Genomic DNA, 17,030 nt, shown 5'->3' on the forward strand with positions numbered 1-17,030 from the left:
GTATTATTACTAAGTGATGTGGTACTGAGTGATGTGGTACTATGACTGAGTGATGTGGTACTGAGTGATACGGTGCTGAGTGATGTGGTATTATGACTGAGTGATGTGGTACCATGACTGAGTGATGTGGTACTGAGTGATGTGGTACTGAGTGATGTGGTACTGAGTGATGTGGTATTATGACTGAGTGATGTGGTACTGAGTGATGTGGTATTATGACTGAGTGATGTGGTATTATGACTGGGTGATGTGGTACTGAGTGATGTGGTACTGAGTGATGTGGTATTATGACTGAGTGATGTGGTATTATGACTGAGTGATGTGGTACTTAGTGATGTGGTATTATGACTGAGTGATGTGGTATTATGACTGAGTGATGTAGTACTGTGATCTGAGTATTTGGTATTATGATCTGTGTGTGTGTGTAGGAACTTTCTGGCCCCTGGGGCAGCTCGCTGGGTGAACATCGATAGTAAGACCATGGAGAGAACACTGGAGGGAATCAAACGACCTCATCGCTTCATTATGGACGACGCCCAGATGCACATCTACTTCCTCATGAAGAAGGTAACCCATGACCTCAAACACCTGAACCCTGACCTCTAACTCCTGAACTGTAAACCGTAACCTCTCTAGTACTCCTACCCCAGGTATCTGACCTCTAACCTTTAGTACTCCTACCCCAGGAATCTAACCTTTAACCTCTAGGACTCCTACCCCATGTATCTAACCTCTAACCTCTAGTACTCCTACCCCAGGAATCTAACCTCTAACCTCTAGGACTCCTACCCTAGGTATCTAACCTCAAACCTCTGATTTCTAGGACTCCTACCCCAGGTATCTGAAGTCTGAGCTGTATAAGAACATGCTGGCCAAAGCCATTGTTCCCCAGGAGACCAAGAAGAGGTACTCAGGAAATTTTACATTACAATATATACTACATTACAATGTATAATCCTCAATATACTACAACACAATATATACTCCGCAAAATACTACATTACAATATATACTTCTCAATATACTACATTACAATAGATATTCCTCAATATATTACATTACAATATATACTCCTCAATATACTACATTACTATATATACCCTTCAATATACTACATTACAATATATATTTCTCAATATACTACTTTAAAATATATACTACCTTAAAATATATACTTCTCAATATACTACATTACAATACATACTCCTCAATATACTACATTACAATATATACTTCTCAATATACTCCATTGCAATTTATACTCCTCAATATACTACATTAAAAATATATATTCCTCAATATACTACATTACAATATATACTTCTCAATATAATACATTAAAATATATACTTCTCAATATACTACATTACAATATATACTCCTCAATATACTTTATTAAAATATATACTCCTCAATATACTACATTAAAATATGTAGTTCTCAATATACTACATTACAATATAGACTCCTCAAAATACTACATTACAGTATATACTCCTCAATATACTACATTACAATATATACTCCTCAATATACTACATTACAATATATACTCCTCAATATACTACATTACAATATATACTCTCCAGTACAACCTCCCGCATAAACTATATTACAATATATACACCTCATTATACATGTCAAATATGGCCAATATAACACGGCTAAGGGCTGTGTCCAGGCACTCTGTGTTTCTCATGAGAACATCCCTTAGCTGTGGTATATTGGCCATATACCACACCTCCTTGGGCCTTATTGCTTAAATATATACTCCCCAATATACTACATTACAATGTACAGTGCCTTTGGAAAGTAGTCAGACCCCTTGCCTTTTTCCACATTTTGTTAGGTTAGAGCCTTATTCTAAAATTGATTCAACTGTTTTTTTCCTCATCAATCTACAAACAGTACGCCATAATAAAAAGGCAGAAACAAGTTTTTAAACATTTTTGCTAATTTATAAGAAAAAAATTGGAAATATGACATTTATTTTAGTATTCAGAGCCTTTACTCAGTACTTTGTTGAAGCACCTTTGGCAGCAATTACAGCCTTGAGTCTTCTTGGGTATGACGCTACAAGCTTGGGACACCTGTATTTGGGGAGTTTCTCACATTCTTCTCTGCAGATCCTCTCAAGCTCTGTCAATTTGGATGGGGAGCGTCGCTGCAAAGATAATTTCAGGTCTCTCCAGAGATGTTCAATCGGGTCCAGGCTCTGGCTGGGCCATCAAGGACATTCAGAGACTTGTCCCAAAGCCACTCCTGCGTTGTCTTGGCTTGTATGCTTAGGGTCGTTGTCCTGTTGGAAGGTAAACATTAGACTGGGGGCGAAGGTCCTGAGCGCTCTGGAGCAGATTTTCATCAAGGAGCTCCCTGTACTTTGCTCCGTTCATCTTTCCCCGGGATTCTGACTAGTCCCTGCCACTGAAAAATATCCCCACAGCATGATGCTGCCACCACCATGCTTCCCCGTAGAGATGGTTCCAGGCTTTCTCCAGACGTGACGCTTGACATTCAGGCCAAAGAGTTCAATCTTTTATTTAATTTATTTCACCTTTATTTAACCAGATAGGCCAGTTGAGAACAAGTTCTCATTTACAACTGCGACCTGGCCAAGATAAAGCAAAGCAGTGCGACACAAACAACAACACAGAGTTACACATGGAATAAACAAAAGTACAGTCAATAACACAATAGAAAAGTGTAAATACAGTGTGTGCAAATTAGGTAAGATTAGGGAGGTAAGGCAATAAATAGGCCAAAGTGGCAAAATAATTACAATTTAGCAATTAAACACTGGAGTGATAGATGTGCAGAAGATGATTGTGCAAGTAGAGATACTGGGGTACAAAGGAGCAAAAAATAAAATAACAATATGGGGATGAGGTAGTTGGGTGGGCTATTTACAGATGGGCTATGTACAGGTTCAATGATCTATAAGCTGCTCTGGCAGCTGATGCTTAAAGTTAGTGAGGGAGATATGGGTCTCCAGCTTTAGTGGAGATTTTTGTTTTTTAAAGATTTTTGCAATTCATTCCAGTCATTGGCAGCAGAGAACTGGAAGGAAAGGCGGCCAAATGAGGAATTGGCTTTGGGGGTGACCAGTGAAATATTCCTGCTGGAGCACGTGCAATGGGTGGGTGTTGCTATGGTGACCAGTGAGCTGAGATAAGGCGGGGCTTTACCTAGCAAAAACGTATAGAGTCAGTGGGATTGGCGACGAAAATGAAGCGAGGGCCAGCCAATGAGAGAATGCAGGTCGCAATGGTGGGTAGTATATGGGGCATTGGTGACAAAACGGATAGCACTGTGATAGACTGCATCCAATTTGCTGAGTAGAGTGTTAGAGACTGTTTTGTAAATGACATCACCGAAGTCAAGGATCGGCAGGATAGTCAATTTTACGAGGGTATGTTAACAGCATGAGTGAAGGATGCTTTGTTGCGAAATAGGAAGCCGATTCTAGATTTAATTTTGGATTGGAGATGCTTAATATGAGTCTGGAAAGAGAGTTTACAGCCTAACCAGACACCCAGGTATTTGCAGTTGTTCACATTTTCTAGGTCAGAACCGTACAGAGCGATGCTAGACTGGCGTTCAGGTGCGGGCAGCGATCAGTTGAAGAGCATGCATTTAGTTTTACTTGCATTTAAGAGTAGTTGGAGGCCACGGAAGGAGATTTGTATGGCATTGAAGCTCGTCTGGAAGTTAGGTAACACGGTGTCCAAAGAAGTGCAAGAAGTATACAGAATGGTGTCGTCTGCATAGAGGTGGATCAGAGAATCACCAGCAGCAAGAGCAACATCATTGATGTATACAGAGAATAGTCTGCCCGAGAATTGAACCCTGTGGCACCCCTAGAGACTGACAGAGGTCTGGACAACAGGCCCTCCGATTTGACATACTGAACTCTATCTGAGAAGTAGTTAGTGAACCAGGTGAGGCAGTCATTTGAGAAACCAAGGCTGTTGAGTCTGCCGATAAGAATGCGGTGATTGACAGAGTCGAAAGCCTTGACCAGGTTGATGAAGACGGCTGCACAGTATTGTCTTTTATCAATGGCGGTTATGATATCGTTTAGGACCTTGAGTGTGAATGAGGTGCACCCATGACCAGCTCTGAAACCAGATTGCATAGCGGAGAAGGTACGGTGGGATTTGAAATGGTCTGTGATCTGTATGTTAACTTTGCTTTCGGAGACCTTAGAAAGGCAGGGTAGGATGGATATGGATCTGTAACAGTTTGGGTCTAGAGTGTCTCCCCCTTTGAAGAGGGGGATGACTGCGGCAGCTTTCCAATCTTTGGGGATCTCAGACTATATAAAAGAGAGGTTGAACAGGCTAGTAATAGGGGTTGCAACAATTGTGGCGGATAATTTTCGAAAGAGAGGGTCCAGATTGTCTAGCCCAGCTGATTTGTAGGGGTCCAGATTTTGCAGCTCTTTCAGAACATCAGCAATCTGGATTTGGGTGAAGGAGAAATGGGGAGGCTTGGGCAAGATGCTGTGGGGGGAGGAACTGTTGACCATGGTAGCGGTGAAAAGCATGGCCAGCCTTAGAAAAAATGCTTATTGATATTCTAAATGATCATGGATTTATCGGTGGTGACAGTGTTTCCTATCCTCAGTGCAGTGGGCAGCTGGGAGGAGGTCCTCTTATTCTCCATGGACTTTACAGTGTCCCAGAACTTTTTCGAGTTTGTGCTACAGGATGCAAATTTCTGTTTGAAAAAGCTAGCCTTTGCCTACCTAACTGCCTGGGTATATTGGTTGCTAACTTCCCTGAACAGTTGCATATCGCGGGGCCTATTCAGTGCTACTGTTGGAATGAGGTCATTATCCTTCCAGGATACCCTGGCCGATTAGAAAGGCCCTGCTCGCTGAAGTGTTTTAGGGAGCGCTTGACAGTGATGAGGGGTGGTCGTTTGACTGCAGACCCATTACAGACGCAGGCTATACTTATTTTCTACCATAATTTGCAAATAAGTTCATAAAAAATCCTACAATGTGATTTTCTGGATTTTTTTTCCTCATTTTGTCTGTCATAGTTGAAGTGTACCTATGATGAAAATTACAGGCCTCTCATCTTTTTAAGTGGGAAGTGTTGCACAATTGGTGGCTGACTAAATACTTTTTTGCCCCACTGTATATAGACAGGTAAATTGACTTTACCACAGGTGGACTGTAATCAAGTTGTAGAAACATCTCAAGAATGATCAATGGAAACAGGATGCACCTGAGAGTCTCACAGCAAAGGATCTGAATGCTTATGTAAATATGACAGTTATTATAATGAGGTATGACAGTTATTATGATGAGGTATAACAGTTATTATGATGAGGTATGACAGTTATTATGATGAGGTATAACAGTTATTATGATGAGGTATGACAGTTATTGTGATGAGGTATGCCAGTTATTATGATGAGATATGACAGTTATTATGACGAGGTATGACAGTTATTATGATGAGGTATGCCAGTTATTATGACGAGGTATGCCAGTTATTATGATGAAGTATGCCAGTTATTATGACGAGGTATGCCAGTTATTATGATGAGGTATGCCAGTTATTATGATGAGGTATGACAGTTATTATGATGAGGTATGACAGTTATTATGATGAGGTATGACAGTTATTATGATGAGATATGACAGTTATTATGATGAGGTATGACAGTTATTATGATGAGATATGACAGTTATTATGATGAATACTTATGTAAATAAGGTATTTCTGTTTTTTCAACAACAACCAAATATTCTAAAATCCTGTTTTCACTTTGTGGGTACTGTGTGTAGGTTGCTGAGGATTGTTTTAAAATTAATCCATTTTGGAATGAGACTGTAATGTAACATTGTGTTGCTGAGGATTGTTTTTAAATTTAATCTGTAATGTAACAAAGTGTGGAAAAAGTCAATGGGTCCGAATACTTTCCGAATGTACTCAATATATACTACACTGCAATATATACTCCTGAATATATACTCAATATATACTACACTGCAATATATACTCCTGAATATATACTCAATATATACTACACTGCAATATATACTCCTGAATATATACTCAATATATACTACACTGCAATATATACTCAATATATACTCCTGAATATATACTCAATATATACTCCTGAATATATACTCAATATATACCACACTGCAATATATACTCAATATATACTCCTGGACATATACTCATATACTCAATATATACTCCTGAATATATATTCAATATATACTACACTGATATATATACTCCTGAATATATACTCGATATATACTACACTGCAATATATACTCCTGAATATATACTCAATATATACTACACTGCAATATATACTCCTGAATATATACTCAATATATACTACACTGCAATATATACTCCTGGATATATAGTCAATATATACTACACTGCAATATATACTCCTGAATATATACTCAATATATAATACACTGCAATATATATATACCCAATATATACTCCTGAATATATACTCAATATATACTCCTGAATATATACTCAATATATACTACACTGCAATATATACTCAATATATACTCCTGGATATATACTCAATATATACTACACTGCAATATATACTCCTGATATATACACTACACTGCAATATATACTCCTGATATATACTCAATATATACTACACTGCAATATACTCCTGAATATATATTCAATATATACTACACTGCAATATACTCCTGAATATATATTCAATATATACTACACTGCAATATATACTCCTGAATATATATTCAATATTCTACACTGTAATATACTCCTGAATATATATTCAATATATACTCAATTACAATATATACTCAAGAATATATAGTCAATATATACTACACTGCAATATATACTCCTGAATATATATTCAATATATACTCAATTACAATATATACTCAAGAATATATAGTCAATATATACTCTTGAATATATATTCAATATATACTCAATTACAATATATATTCCTGGATATATATTCAATGTATACTCAATTACAATATATACTCCTGGATATATAGTCAATATACACTACACTACAATATATACTCCTGAATATATATTCAATATATACTACACTGCAATATATACTCCTGAATATATATTCAATATATACTCAATTACAATATATACTCCTGGATATTGTCACGATCGTCGTATGAAGCGGACCAAAATGCAGCGTGGTATGTGTTCATGATGATTTTTTAATAAAAGAAAGCACTGAACACTGAATACAAATTACACAAAACAATAAATGAAATAACGACCGTGTAGCTATAATGAGAACTGTGCTGACACAAGCAACTAACATAGACAATCACCCACGAACAAACAGTGAAACCCAGAACTAATGACACCTGCCTCTGATTGAGAACCATACTAGGCCGAAACATAGAAATCCCCAAAATCATAGAAAAACAAACATAGACTGCCCAACCCAACTCACGCCCTGACCATACTAAATAATGACAAAACAAAGGAAATAAAGGTCAGAACGTGACAGATATATAGTTAATATACACTCAATCACAATATATACTCATCAAATATATACTCCTGAATATATATTCAATATATACTCAATTACAATATATACAACTAAAAATATACACAATAAATATTAAGTATATACTCTTCAAATATATACTCCTCAATATAAACTCTGCAATATACTACAATACAATATATACTCCTCAAGATATGCTGCATTACAATATATACACTCGTAAATATATATATATATATATAGCATTACAATATACAGTGTGTGTTCAAAACATTAGGAACACCTGCGTTTTCCCTGACACAGACTGAGCAGGTGAATCCAGGTGAAAGCTGAAACAGAATGACCAGGTGAAAACAGGTGAAAGCTGGAATCACCTGGTCAGGGCCTACATAAAGCTGTTAGGGCATACATACAGTTGTCAGGGCCTACATAAAGCTGTCAGGGCCTACATAAAGATGCTAGGGCCTACATAAAGCTGTCAGGGCCTACATAAAGCTGCCAGGGCCTACATAAAGCTGTCAGGGCCTACATAAGGCTGTCCGGGCCTACATAAAGCTGTCAGGGCCTACATAAAGCTGATAGGGACTACATAAAGATGATAGGCACTACATAAAGCTGTTAGAGCCTACACAAAGCTGTTAGAGCCTACATAAAGCTGTCAGGGCCTACATAAAGCTGTCAGGGCCTACATAAAGCTGTCAGGGCCTACATAAAGCTGTCAGGGCCTACATAAAGCTGCCAGGGCCTACATAAAGCTGTCAGGGCCTACATAAGGCTGTCAGGGCCTACATAAAGCTGTCAGGGCCTACATAAAGCTGTCAGGGCCTACATAAAGCTGTCAGGGCCTACATAAAGCTGTCAGGGCCTACATAAAGCTGTCAGGGCCTACATAAAGCTGTCAGGGCCTACATAAGGCTGTTAGGGCCTACATAAAGCTGTCAGGGCCTACATAAAGCTGTCAGGGCCTACATAAAGCTGTCAGGGCCTACATAAATCTGTCAGGGCCTACATAAAGCTGTTAGGGCCTACATAAAGCTGTCAGGGCTTAAACAAAGCTGTCAGGGCCTACATAAAGCTGTAAGGGCCTACATAAAGCTGTTAGGGCCTACATAAAGCTGTCAGGGCCTACATAAAGCTGTCAGGGCCTACATAAAGCTGTCAGGGCCTACATACGTTTGTTAGGGCCTACATAAAGCAGTCAGGGCCTACATAAAGCTGTCAGGGCCTACATAAAGCTGTCAGGGTCTATATAATTATGTCAGGGCCTACATAAAGCTGTTAGGGCCTACATAAAGCTGTCAGGGGTCCTACATAAAGCTGTTAGGGCCTACATAAAGCTGTCAGGGCCTACATAAAGCTGTCAGGGGTCCTACATAAAGCTGTTAGGGACTACATAAAGCTGTTAGAGCCTACATAAAGCTGTCAGGGCCTACATAAAGCAGTCAGGACATACATAAAGCTGTCAGGGCCTACATAAAGCTGTCAGGGCCTACATAAAGCTGTCAGGGCCTACACAAAGCTGTCAGGGGGTCTACATAAAGATGTCAGGGCCTACATAAAGCTGTCAGGGGTCCTACATAAAGCTGTCAGGGCCTACATAAAGCTGTCGGGGCCTACATAAAGCTGTCAGGGCCTACATAAAGCTGTCAGGTCCTACATAAAGCTGTCAGGGCCTACATAAAGCTGTCAGGTCCTACATAAAGCTGTCAGGGCCTACATAAAGCTGTCAGGGCCTACATAAGGCTGTCAGGGCCTACATAAGGCTGTTACGGCCTACACAAAGCTGTCAGGGCTTACACAAAGCTGTTAGGGCCTACATAAACCTGTTAGGGCCTACATAAAGCTGTCAGGGCCTACATAAAGCTGTCAGGGCCTACATAAAGCTGTCAGGGCCTACATAAAGCTGATAGGGCCTACATAAAGCTGTCAGGGCCTACATAAAGTTGTCAGGGCCTACATAAAGCTGTCAGGGCCTACATAAAGCTGTCAGGGCCTACACAAAGCTGTCAGGGGGTCTACATAAAGCTGTCAGGGCCTACATAAAGCTGTCAGGGCTACATAAAGCTGTCAGGTCCTACATAAAGCTGTTAGGGCCTACATAAAGCTGTCAGGGGTCCTTAATAAAGCTGTCAGGGCCTACACAAAGCTGTCAGGGCCTACATAAAGCTGTCGGGGCCTACATAAAGCTGTCAGGGCCTACATAAAGCTGTCAGGGCCTACATAAAGCTGTCAGGGCCTACATAAAGCTGTCAGGGGTCCTACATAAAGCTGTTAGGGACTACAAAAAGCTGTTAGAGCCTACATAAAGCTGTTAGGGCCTACATAAAGCAGTCAGGGCATACATAAAGCTGTCAGGGCCTACATAAAGCTGTCAGGGCCTACATAAAGCTGTCAGGGCCTACATAAAGCTGTCAGGGCCTACATAAATCTGTCAGGGCCTACATAAAGCTGTCAGGGCTTACACAAAGCTGTTAGGGCCTACATAAACCTGTCAGGGCCTACATAAAGCTGTCAGGGCCTACAAAAAGCTGTCAGGGCCTACATAAAGCTGTCAGGGCCTACATAAAGCTTTTCGGGCCTACATAAAGCTGTCAGTGGTCCTACATAAAGCTGTTAGGGCCTACATAAAGCTTTTTAGGGCCTACATAAAGCTGATAGGGACTTCATAAGGATGTTAGGGACTACATAAAGCTGTTAGAGCCTACACAAAGCTGTTAGAGCCTACATAAAGCTGTCAGGGCCTACATAAAGCTGTTATGCCCTACATAAAGCTGCTAGGGCCTACATAAAGCTGTCAGGGCCTGCATAAAGCTGTTAGGGCCTACATAAAGCTGCTAGGGCCTACATAAAGCTGTTAGGGCCTACATAAAGCTGTCAGGGCCTACATAAAGCTGTCAGGGCCTACATAAAGCTGTTCGGGCCTACATAAAGCTGCTAGGGCCTACATAAAGCTATTAGGGCCTACATAAAGCTGTCAGGGCCTACATAAAGCTGATAGGGACTACATAAAGCTGTTAGGGACTACATAAAGCTGTTAGAGCCTACATAAAGCTGTTAGGGACTACATAAAGCTGTCAGGGCCTACATAAAGCTGTTAGGGCCTACATAAAGCTGTTAGGGCCTACATAAAGCTGCTAGGGTCTACATAAAGCTGTTAGGGCCTACATAAAGCTGCTAGGGCCTACATAAAGCTGCTAGGGCCTACATAAAGCTGTTAGGGCCTACACAAAGCTGTTAGGGCCTACATAAACCTGTCAGGGCCTACATAAAGCTGTCAGGGCCTACATAAAGCTGTCAGGGCCTACATAAAGCTGTCAGGGCCTACATAAAGCTGTCAGGGGTCCTACATGAAGCTGTTAGGGCCTACATAAAGCTGTTAGGAACTACATAAAGCTGTTAAGGCCGACATAAAGCTGTAAAGGCCTACATAAAGCTGTTAGGGCCTACATAAAGCTCCTAGGGCCTACATAAAGCTGCTAGGGCCTACACAAAGCTGTTAGGGCCTACATAAACCTGTCAGGGCCTACATAAAGCTGCTAGGGCCTACACAAAGCTGTTAGGGCCTACATAAACCTGTCAGGGCCTACATAAAGCTGTCAGGGCCTACATAAAGCTGTCAGGGCCTACATAAAGCTGTCAGGGCCTACATAAAGCTGTCAGGGGTCCTACATAAAGCTGTTAGGGCCTACATAAAGCTGTTAGGACCTACATAAAGCTGGTAGGGCCTACATAAAGCTGGTAAGGCCGACATAAAGCTGGTAGGGCCTACATAAAGCTGGTAGGGCCGACATAAAGCTGGTAGGGCCTACATAAAGCTGTTAAGGCCGACATAAAGCTGCCCCAACAGCAGAGCTTTCTTTTCAGCACTGTGGAGTGAATCCTTACCACCACTACACCTGGCTATCAGCAGAACCTTGTCTGGCAGCAAAACAGTTCATTCAGCATAATGTAATGCATTTAAATAAAACTTAGCTGATATGGCTTACTTGCTTAAACAAATGTGGTTTCTACTGACAATGGAGATGCACAAACTATGGCATAAGGGGATGACGAGTGGCAATCCATCATTTTGCAACTTTTTGCGTCGAGCCATCCCGGATCCGGGATCGTGACTACAGCCACAAGCTCATTACCATAACGCAACTTAACTATTCATGAAAATCGCAAATGAAATGAAATCAATATGCTAGCTCTCAAGCTTAGCCTTTTGTTAACAACACTGTAATCTCAGATTTTCAAAATATGCTTCTCAGCCATAGCAAAACAAGCATTTGTGTAACAGTATTGATAGCTAGCGTAGCATTTAGCGTAGCATTTAGCATTCAGCAGGCAACATTTTCACAAAAACCAGAAAAGCATTCAAATAAAATAATTTACCTTTGAAGAACTTCAGATGTTTTCAATGAGGAGACTCTCAGTTAGATAGCAAATGTTCAGTTTTTCCTGAAAGATTATTTGTTTAGGACAAATCGCTCCGTTTTCTACGTCACGTTTAGCTATGAAAAAAACCTGTATCCAGGATTGTGTAAATCTATCCGCAAGCTCATTAGCATAACGCAACGAAAATTGCAAATGAAATGAAATAAATCTATTTGTTCTCAAGCTTAGCCTTTTGTTAACGCTGTCATCTCAGATTTTCAAAATATGCTTTTGAACCATAGCTAAACAAGCATTTGTGTAACAGTATTGATAGCCTAGCATAGGATTATCCCTGGCATTCAGCATGCAACATTTTCACAAAAACCAGAAAAGCATTCAAATAAAATCATTTACCTTTGAAGAACTTCAGATGTTTTCAATGAGGAGACTCTCAGTTAGATAGCAAATGTTCCGTTTTTACAAAAAGATTATTTGTGTTTACAAATCGCTCCGTTTTCTTCATCACGTTTGGGTAAGAAAAAAAAATAAAAAATCATTAAAACGCAAACTTTTTTCCAAATTAACTCCATAATATCAACAGAAACATGGCAAACGATGTTTAGAATCATTCCTCAAGGTGTTTTTCACATATCTATCGATGATAAATCCTTCATGGCAGTTGACTTTCTCTTCTGAAGAAATTGAACGTGCATGGACCTAGAGATTACGCAATAATTTCGACACAGGACACCGGGCGGACACCTGGTAAATGTAGTCTCTTATGGTCAATCTTCCAATGATATGCCTACAAATACGTCACAATGCTACAAACACCTTGGAGAAACGACAGAAAAGGCAGGCTCATTCCTGGCGCATTCACAGCCATATAAGGAGACATTGGAACACAGCGTCTTCAGAATCTGGGGCATTTCCTGTATGAAACTTCATCTTGGTTTCGCCTGTAGCATTAGTTCTGGGGCACTCACAGATAATATCTTTGGAGTTTTGGAAACGTCAGAGTTTTTTCTTTCCAAAGCTGTCAATTACATGCATAGTCGAGCATCTTTTCGTGACAAAATATATTGTTTAAAACGGGAACGTTTTTATCCCAAAATTAAAAGAGCGCCCCCTATCTCGAAGAAGTTAAGACATTAATGAGCGAGCTAGGATGGACGTAGTCAATATAACGATTTGTTCAGCACTTTTGAAATGTACAGCGACAGAATCAGAACATTGGCTGTTCTTACAGTATTCTCCCTGTACACCAAGTCAGAACCATAGGATAAATAGAGGGGGTATATAAGCAGACAAGGAAAGCTCTTACAATGATGATTACATTTCTCTAAAACAGGCTATAGGCTGCATGCGCACCATCAAGTCAGAACAGTAGGCTAAGTTATGAGGGCGAAAGGGACCAAATTATTAGGGTGAGGTACATGGGCTACTAACACCTTGCTACACAACATACACTTAGTATTACTTTCTCAGCTACAGTGTACATATCTCCCTGGCATATTACATAATTTATGTAGCAGCATACAAGCCATGTTTGGACTCACCTCGTTGTGCTGTGCTCACTTAAACAGGAAGGTGGCGCGGCGCTCACTTGGAATTCCGAGCTGGATGACCGTTCAAAACGTATTTTCCCAGTCGGAGCTTGTTTGTTTTGAACTCTGCAAAAGTCATGCTGAATCATGAGTTTGCTACAACCTAGCCTATGAATGAAAGTTTACAGCGTAGGTGTACTGGTCAAGAGAAATTTGAGTAATCAAGGTGACAGACATTGACACATTCAGTACCGTCTTGCACAATCTTGCCTGCATCCAGCTGATCTAGGGTGTAATCATTAGTCCAACAGTTGTAAACAAGTTTTTCTATTCAGGTATGTTTATCCTTGTTTCGTTCCGTTTACTTCCGTTTAAGAAAATTTGAATGAATACACCCCTGATCACACACAAAAGCAGTTCACTTTTGTAGCAGCCAGATCGTTGTATAATTCCTTCTTGCGTCTACGTGTTCTCCTCCTCTCACCTTTTCACTTGGCTTGTGGACTTCAGTGGACAACAGATCAGCTGTCTGTGACCAGGTGAAAAACCTTTCTGAGCCAAACCCTTATATCATAACCGCTAACCGCTGCACACAGCCTGTGTTGTTGTCACCATATTAGCTAACGTCAAGTCAAAAACACAGCTACAAGAACTAACGCTTTAGTGAACCTGCTACAATCAAACAGTACAGTGCATAGTTAGCAAGCAGTTTAGCAGTGCCACCGGCAAGCTCTGGTGGCTATAAATTAATACAAAGCTTACCTTGACTTGGAAGAGTTCCAGTGTTGGATAGCCATAGCCAGCTAGCTAACATAGCATCCCTCTCTGTTGGATAGCCATAGCCAGCTAGGTAACATAGCATCCCTCTCTGTTGAATAGCCATAGCCAGCTAGCTAACATAGCATCCCTCTCTGTTTGATAGCCATAGCCAGCTAGCTAACATAGCATCCCTCTCTGTTTGAGCCGGGTGTTTGAGTAGGATAAACTAGCTAGCTACATTTTATAGTTACATTTTATAGTTAAGTAAATGAAAGTGACAGAAACATATTTGTCCAAAACTGTCCACATTTTATGCACTGCAGTGCTAGCTAGCTGTAGCGTATACTAGATTCATTCTCTGATCCTTTGATTGGGTGGACAACATGTCAGTTCTTTCTGCAAGAGCTTTGATAGGTTGGAGGACGTCCTCCGGAAGTTGTCATCATTACTGTGTAAGTCTATGGAAGGGGGTGAGAACCATGAGCCTCCTAGGTTTTGTATTGAAGTCCCCCAGAGGAGGATGGGCACTAAATGTCCTCCGGCTACACCATGGTGCTACCCTACAGAGTGCTGTTGAGGCTACTGTCGACCTTCATAGCAAAACAGTGTGTTTAAATAAATTATTTGGTGACGTGAATATATTTAGTAAAGTTTTATCTAAAAAGGATAACTTTTTTTTATGTTTCACTATTTTTATTTTTATGAAATTCACTTCCTCCTCTGAGGAGCCTCGACTGTCCTCAATATATTCTACAATACATACTCAACATACACTGAGTGGACAAAACATGATATATTTTGAGTTGTACTCCCTTTTGCCCTCAGAAACGTCTCAATTCATCAAGAAATGGACTCTATAAGGTATCTAAAGTATTCCACAGGGATGCTGGTCCATGTTGACTCCAATGCTTCCCACAGTTGTGTCAAGTTGGCCGGATACTGTGGGGTCCGAAGTGATTGACAACCTTGAATTATTTTATACAATAATTTTTGCTCATCTTTATCAAGGGTCTCAATTATTTCAGCCCCTCACTATATACTCCTCAAAATATACTACATTACAATATATACTCCTCAATATATACTCCTTAAATACTACAATATACTCACTATATTAACAATATATACTCCTCAATATATACTCCTTAAATACTACAATATACTCGCTATATTAACAATATATACTCCTCAATATATACTCCTTAAATACTATAATGTACTCACTATATTAACAATATTTACTCCTCAATATATACTCCTTAAATACTACAATGTACTCACTATATTAACAATATATACTCCTCAATATATACTCCTTAAATACTACAATATACTCACTATATTAACAATATATACTCCTCAATATATACTCCTTAAATACTACAATATACTCTCTATATTAACAATATATATACTCTTCAATATATACTCCTTATACACAACAACATACTCACTATATTAAAAATATATACTATTTTTATACAACATACTCACTATATTTAGAATATATACTCCTCATATACTATAATATTCTCATTATGTTAACAATATATACTCACTACTGTATATACCCCTTATATACTACAATATAATCACTATATTCATTTACAGTATATCACAAAAGTGAGTACTCCCCTCACATTTTTGTAAACATTTGAGTATATCTTTTCATGTGACAACACTGAATAAATGACACTTTGCTATAATGTAAAGTATTGAGTGTACAGCTTGTATAACAGTGTACATTTGCTGTCCCCTCAAAATAACTCAACACACAGCCATTAATGTCTAAACCGCTGGCAACAAAAGTGAGTACACCCCTAAGTGAAAATGTCCAAATTGGGCCCAAAGTGTTAATATTTTGTGTGGCCACCATAATTTTCCAGCACGGCCTTAACCCTCTTGGGCATGGAGTTCACCAGAGCTTCACAGGTTGCCACTGGAGTCCTCTTCCACTCCTCCATGACGACATCACGGAGCTGGTGGATGTTAGAGACCTTGCACTCCTCCACCTTCCGTTTGAGGATGCCCCACAGATGCTCAATAGGGTTTAGGAGACATGCTTGGCCAGTCCATCACCTTTACCCTCAGCTTCTTTAGCAAGGCAGTAGTCGTCTTGGAGGTGTGTTTGGGGTCGTTATCATGTTGGAATACTGCCCTGCGGCCCAGTCTCCGAAGGGAGGGGATCATGCTCTGCTTCAGTATGTCACAGTACATGTTGGCATTCATGGTTCCCTCAATGAACTGTAGCTCCCCAGTGCCGGCAGCACGCATGCAGCCCCAGACCATGACACTCCCACCACCATGCTTGACTGTAGGCGAGACACACTTGGCTTTGTACTCCTCACCTGGTTGCCACCACACACGCTTGACACCATCTGAACCAAATAAGTTTATCTTGGTCTCATCAGACCACAGGACATGGTTCCAGTAATCCCTGTCCTTAGTCTGCTTGTCTTCTGAAAACTGTTTGCGGGCTTTCTTGTGCATCATCTTTAGAAGAGGCTTCCTTCTGAGACGACAGCCATGCAGACCAATTTGATGCAGTGTACGGCGTATGGTCTGAGCACTGACAGGCTGACCCCCCACCCCTTCAGCCTCTGCAGCAATGCTGGCAGCACTCATACGTCTATTTCCCAAAGACAACCTCTGGATATGACGCTGAGCACATGCACTCAACTTCTTTGGTCGACCATGGCGAGGCCTGTTCTGAGTGGAACCTGTCCAGTTAAACCGCTGTATGGTCTTGGCCACAGTGCTGCAGCACAGTTTCAGGGTCTTGGCAATCTTCTTATAGTCCAGGCCATCTTTGTGTAGAGCAACAATCATTTT

At 40.3% G+C, this 17,030-nt stretch overlaps 1 protein-coding gene across 1 annotated transcript in view; it reads left to right on the plus strand.

Moving 5' to 3' along the window:
* Positions 1–17,030, plus strand: part of LOC110518376 (regulator of G-protein signaling 11) — a 74,306-nt gene that overhangs the window by 55,993 nt on the left and 1,283 nt on the right. The window contains exons 15-16 of the mRNA XM_036973460.1: positions 429–567; positions 824–906. Of these exons, the coding sequence (XP_036829355.1) occupies positions 429–567; positions 824–906 (222 nt within the window). The remainder of the gene's footprint in view (positions 1–428; positions 568–823; positions 907–17,030) is intronic.

This window comes from Oncorhynchus mykiss, unplaced genomic scaffold (assembly GCF_013265735.2).
Source record: "Oncorhynchus mykiss isolate Arlee unplaced genomic scaffold, USDA_OmykA_1.1 un_scaffold_250, whole genome shotgun sequence".
In the NCBI taxonomy this organism is placed as follows: domain Eukaryota; kingdom Metazoa; phylum Chordata; class Actinopteri; order Salmoniformes; family Salmonidae; genus Oncorhynchus; species Oncorhynchus mykiss.